At 41.5% G+C, this 6,467-nt stretch overlaps 1 protein-coding gene across 1 annotated transcript in view; it reads left to right on the top strand.

Moving 5' to 3' along the window:
* LOC106814345 (synaptic vesicle membrane protein VAT-1 homolog) overlaps positions 1 to 5,936 on the top strand; it is a 17,684-nt gene extending 11,748 nt beyond the window's left edge. Inside the window, exons 4-6 of the mRNA XM_014818645.1 lie at positions 1,943 to 2,083; positions 2,585 to 2,685; positions 3,602 to 5,936. Coding sequence (XP_014674131.1) covers positions 1,943 to 2,083; positions 2,585 to 2,685; positions 3,602 to 3,751 — 392 coding nt within the window. The 3' untranslated portion in view covers positions 3,752 to 5,936. The remainder of the gene's footprint in view (positions 1 to 1,942; positions 2,084 to 2,584; positions 2,686 to 3,601) is intronic.
* Positions 5,937 to 6,467: the final 531 nt, after the last annotated feature.

Genomic DNA, 6,467 nt, shown 5'->3' with positions numbered 1-6,467 from the left:
ATCTCCACACAAGCACACCCAAGCATGTAGACACCATGCTGAATTTGTAAAAACACCTCCCTCAAAAAAACCCTAACTATACCTACCCAAACTTCAGCCTAGGTCGGTCGGGTGAGGGCAAACAAATATTTTTTTTAATTGTGGCCTAGTGGTGTATATTTTGAGGCTGGACTGGAGCGTGGGCAGGCAGATATTCGATCCACGGCACACCGAGCAATGATTGTGCTGTCTCATGTGAAGCCCCACATAGACTGTGCTGCTTGCTCGTCCTCTCACTGTGTCAGCTTCCCCTTCCGCAAAATGAATCTGCGATGATAGTTACTTGTGAAGCTCGCGATTGCCTGTGCTGCCTGCATTCAGGTGCATGGTGCCTGTGTGTCACTGATACCTGCCGTTGCTTTACAATGCTCGACTACGCAATTAGGCAGCAGGTATATCGCATTAGCCTGCCTGTTCGTAGCTAACTCGAGTGGATCACGCTCGTGTGCTGCTGTTCTCCAGTTAGCGTTTACTACGCCCTCACGATACTCAACCGAGCTCTAGCAGTAGTAGCTCTAGTAACTATAGCCCGCATACAGTTGCCGCAGGAATTCTGCGGCAACTGCGGCTGCGGCTGAGGCAACTGCGGCTGCGACAACTGTACGCGGGCTATAGTTACTAGAGCTACAGCAGTAGTCGATTGATTAACGGTGATTGATTTTGGTGAGCTTTTCATCACCAACAAACACGTTAATCTATCGATCGTCAATGATTTCAATGAATCTTGAAATCTCTTGATTATCAATAATCTTGTTCCTTTATGGATTTACAACGATCTTTTCTATTATTTATTAATGACAGTCTTCTATATATTGATTACCTTAGATCCTGTTAATATATTTCTTATCAACAATCATGGTAATCTGTTGTGTATCTATTCTCTTTAATCTATCTATTAGACAATTTATTCCTGAATCTCCGCTCTCATGTCTTCTTCCCACGGACCCTATATAATATATTACTCAGTACCAGCATTTCTTGATCGTCCGTCCTAGCCACTAACTTTGATCTTGCATGTGTCCGGCCGCTCCTATGGGACGCGTCCTAAATTATTCGATCCCCACATTCGCGTGATGAGTAGCGCCACCTACTGGAAGAAGACTGGATGTAGAGCTCTGGCTATCTAAATCTGGCATGTAGGGCCATCTTTAACAAATTCTATGTTTGCTGTCCCCTGACCCATGATTTTTTTAGTGGGTAGGTAGGTAGGTCTTTTTTTGTGAGGCATAATAGTTATTTTAAGTCTGTCCTCATGTTTGCCACACATGCATTGTGTTTCAGTCTTAACTATAAAAAATGTTAAAAAAAATAAAAAAATATGGAACCCAAAATGTAAAAAAAAAACTCTTTGGTTGCGGCTATTTTCGTGGGTCGGTCGGAGGACAGCAAACATAATTTTTTAAGGATGGCCTAGCCATCCAAAGCAACAGTTAGGGATTAGGGTTTGGAGTCGGGGTTAAGGTTAGACTTCTGGGTGAGGGGTAGACTTCTGGGTTAGGGTTAGACTTCTGGGTTAGGGTTAGATTTCTGGGTTAGGGTTAGATTTCTGGGTTAGGGTTAGATTTCTGGGTTAGGGTTACATTTCTGGGGGCAATTGCTTAGACTTATAATAGTTGTAACTATTTATATTATGAGGTGTGTGACAATGGGCACCAGATTATGGTTAGAAATTGTTATACTATTTATTAAACTTTATATATATATAATTAATATAATACTATATATATATATTAATAATCTATATTAATAATATATATCATAATATATCTAAAATATATATGCGATATAGTCTATATATATATTATATTATATTATATATATAATTATAATAATAATATATATATATAGTTATATATGTGCTTAAATGGAGTTTATACTCGCTCCCTCTATTTGCATGGGGCAGGAATGGCGAACATGGTGCGCGGGGAGGTACGAAGCATCTTCTCTGTCGCGAAGACCTGGTGGCAGATGAACAGCATCTCTCCGATGGAGCTTATCAGCAAGAACAAGGCTATTTGTGGCTTCCACATGGGTCACCTCACAGGTGGGCGCATACATAGCGCAATCCACGATGATCACACGCACCCAGTCGTCCAAGACGATTAAAAATGTTGTGTCTCAGAATTCTATTTGAAGGGTTCCCAGAATGCAATGGTTTGTTTGCATAGGTAAACATTCCATAATCAGTGGAATCAATGCGATTTGCTTACCGTTTCATAGGATCCCGATAGATTTTTTGATCACTGGTATGAAAAATCATTTAATATATACTTTAAACAGCTAAGAACTGCAAACACTTGTACTTGTTTTCTCAAAACGTTTGCTCTGAATCTTCACGCTCATAGTGCATATAAGCGCAAAATTTTAGTGTCAATCTCCAAGAACACTGCTCCTAAACTGTGGCAATTCATGTGTTAAGCTGGGCCCTTAAAGTATGTGCTGGGCCCCTGTTTTTACTTTAAGGACCCAGTTGGTTACTACTTTTTTGGTTGGTTTTCATCACTGTGCGTTGTCTTTACTTCTCTCTCTCTCTCTCTCTCTACAGGTGAGATGGAGCTGTTACGCTCAACAATGCTCGAAATTCTCGACTTATACAAGATGGGCAAGATCAAGCCAAAGATCGACTCCATCTGGCCCTTTGAGCAGGTGAGCGAGCAAGCGATGTTAATGAGGAGTGCATGGGATGAGGAGGCTGAGAAGTGGGATGAAGAGGCTGAGAAGTGGGATGAAGAAGCTGAGAAGTGGGATGAGGATGTGGAGGAGCGCAGTGAGGAAGCTGAGGAGTGTGGTGAAGAGGCTGATGAATGGGATGTGTTGTGTGCGATCATGAGAGTGTAGCATTTGCTCTCTCGATGGAGCAAGCGCACAAATGCAGCGAAGGTTCGAGTGTTAGGAGGAGCGTCGTCGGCGCATTAGCTGATGGACAGACGAAGTGCTGGAAGGGTTTCACAGAACAAGCACCCGCTGCTAACCCTGCACCTAAACATGTCCGACACACACATCAGATGCAACCCCGTTTGTTTGATGTTCTAATTTGAGATGCTCGTTAGGCGTGTGGATTAGATGTGTTCGTTAGAAGAACAGCTAGTCATCGGGTGCCTCGTTTGATATTAAAAATGAATGATACAATGACAGTAAGAGTTATGCATAGTAGTCATGCATGCATGGAAGGTGGTCTCAAACAACTCAGCGTGCAGATTTCGATATTAATAATGTAACAAACTACAGTAATTTTGCATTGCTTGGTAGTCTAAGATATGACTCATTGGATGAATGCCGTGCTCTTGGCTAGCCTCGCTCATTAGATCACAAGCAACACGCTTTGACTGCATTATTCCAGGATGTAATTTCCGCTCCGTACAGTGCTAAACACATTGCCAGAAAGACGTTATTAAGGAAATACGCTTCTGTACCAAGAGATGAGATACACAGTACGACGTGTAATGCGTTCGATCCGTGCTGCCATCTAGTGAGAGTTTTAAAAATATCGCATGTGGGTGTATAGTTAGTGCTCAGGTGGTAATTATGGTTGATAACCCTACTACTCATCTTGCATCTGCAGGTGGGACGCGCGATGGCCCAAATGCATGACAGGAAGAACATCGGAAAATGCATCCTCTCACCGGACTCTCCTGCAGATGCCGACGTTCCTATGGCAACCAACTCCATCTTGGAAGCTCGGCAGTCCGTGGAGGAGGCAGATAGTCACTAGGGGCCGTGGGTTAAGGAGGTGATCATGTCAGGAGAGGGGGGGGTGGTCGGCTAGTTGTAGTCTCATGAGTGAGGAGAAAAGAAGAGTGTCAGCGATAGATTGTAGTCTTGCAGTTGAGTGAAGAAGAAGTGAAGAGAAGCAAATGTAAAGACAAGAGGGAGTAGTAGGAAGAAAAACTGCTGAGTGACGTTCACAAACGTATCAATCGTATACGGGTTGAAAAAGGGGAAAGAGAGGGGAAAAGGGATTGCAGGGGAAAAGCAAAAGCTTATTATATTGATCAAATGGATTAGATGCGTAGGTATTCATTAATCAAAGCAGCTAACGAAATTTTAAACGAATAATTTCCATGGGCATCGATTCTTTCAAGGTCATTAATTCTGCTGAAGGTTATAAAGTTTTACTCCTCAAAAGTTATAAAGGTCGAAGATTGCGCAGTTTGGACTGGCCGCACTCCATCCTACAATCAATATTCTCCATGTTTCTTTGACTGTTTCCGAGTAGCCAATCATGTCTCCAGAAATTATCTTGCTCGCTAAATTTGGGTGACGTAAAACCTGGTTACTAAACACAGGCATATAACACACACATACTTGGCATTCAAGTCAATGCGAGCAATTCGTAGCACTTCGTTTCCATCAGCAGTGCATGGTATTATAGGAATATAATTCTAGAGAAACAGAGGAGAACATCCTCAAATATTATGTGGTTTTGTCATCAGGCACATGGTTTTTAATAGGCAGACTGGCATTTGGTTGTGTTTATGTTACGTTCCAGTTGTTATGTCGAGATGCACTTTTAGAGTGTTAACTTTTATTGTCACTAGCTGTACACTATGTCCTAGCTACAACATGCTTTGATATTCTCCCCTGGCCAGCATTTACAATTTAATTAAACATGGCCGCATTCGGATTTGCGAATATATCAATGATTCTCGCAGATGAATGTGCAATGAACCAAGTAAAAATTCTGCCTGCATCAGTCCTCAAGGGTAGAGGACCTTGCATCGTTAGTTGAATACTATGGTGATAGCTAATTGCACGAGGTCTGCTTGACAGGATAACCATATGCATCCAATTGCATTTACTGACCCCTCGTTGCTCGGTGAATGTTGAAGTCAACAGTCAGGCCGTGAGGAAGTTGTTGTTACAAAACAACAAGCCGACTACCTGTCATAACTGAATCACGCTGGTTGAATCATATTATCATTTATTAATTAGTTTAATTGATTAATACTGTAACCAGAGTTCAGCACTGTACTGTTTTCTACTCACGGAAGATTCATTACCATCGGTGATTTCATTAGTCGTTTACTGCTGCCATAATCATGCATGAAGCAGGCTTGAGAAATGCTTGCATTCTGTCAAGGTAAGCACATGTTACTGCACATAATTTTATTTACATTCCGAATGAAACCGATATAGAGAAAGAAAGAGGATGGGTAGATGGCAGGTATGTTATTGTGTGTGGGGAAATACAGGAATCATTTGCATAGGTTACGTGTCATAGTGTGCTAGATATTTCATGGAGTGTCATTTCGAGCAGTTACTGCACGTTGTAGAACGGGGAACCAATGTGAGGAGTCGTATACCATCATCATCGCAGACCATGCATAGATTAGCTAAGAAATGCCAACAGGTGTTTTAGTGTCCAATAACGACATAGCATTAACGTTCATAGTTTGAATGTTTTGACGATAGTTTTTCTGTGACATTATATTCATGATATTTGTGCTGTTATTCATGCTATTGTGCTGTGCCGGTTACTTTGTGGTGTGCTATTACACCCATACATTTATACCATGAATGTATAGGTTGAGTTATTATATACAAGTCAGGAACTCGTGTAGCGAATTGACACAGACGTCAAAACCTGCTTATTATTATCCTGGCTCGTATCAGAAAAATGAACCTTGACCTGAAATGATGAAACTTCTACGAATCTTAGTGTGCCTGGTTACAGCTGTTAAAGTTGCTGCTCATCTTCTCACGTATAGGCGAGTGTGGACCAATCTAAACATTACGAGATGCAACATGCCCGGTGATGAGCACTTGGGTAACCCAAACCCCCTTATTGTTATATCGTAGTGGACCAAGTGGATCCGGTGTAATGCACGCAAGGTCGACTGTATATAATGAATAAATTTGCTTGGCTGCATTGCCAAATGCGTGGTTTGACTAGTTAAGTTTGTTGACTTGGTATTTTGACTTTGTTGACTTGACTTGAAGTAAGTTGGTTTGACTAAGTATTTCTGCTGCTGAGTGACTCCACCAGTCATCGTGTTTTCATTGCAATGATTCAACCTGGTAAATTTCCAGTTGAACAGTTTACCAGTGCTCAATAATGGACCACACGATGCCTCTAGTTGACTGCAACGTGAATGACGTTTCCACTATCAACTTCCGTTATATAATCGCGTTCCTATGCCTATGGAGAGAAAAAAATTCTGCTAAAAGGTGTTCTACAGAAGTAATTATGAATGCAAGTAAATATTTAAACTTGCACAATATTCAATGCAGGGGTCCAAATTAAGGACAGCAATCAGCACTTATGCTGCCTGCACTCAATGTCAGCAGCAAATACTTGCTGCCAAGAAATTCCTTATTAACGAAAGTAAAAGCACCAAAGATATATAGGCACTTCCTGTTAAAACGATGGGTAATTGTTGCGGTTTTTTTTTCATATCTCGCTGATTCTACGTGACTGTCCATATACT

This window comes from Priapulus caudatus, unplaced genomic scaffold (assembly GCF_000485595.1).
Source record: "Priapulus caudatus unplaced genomic scaffold, Priapulus_caudatus-5.0.1 Scaffold910, whole genome shotgun sequence".
NCBI classification, from domain to species: domain Eukaryota; kingdom Metazoa; phylum Priapulida; class Priapulimorpha; order Priapulimorphida; family Priapulidae; genus Priapulus; species Priapulus caudatus.
The sequence above is the reverse complement of the archived record's forward strand: the minus strand, read 5'-3'. Positions and strand labels throughout refer to the sequence as shown.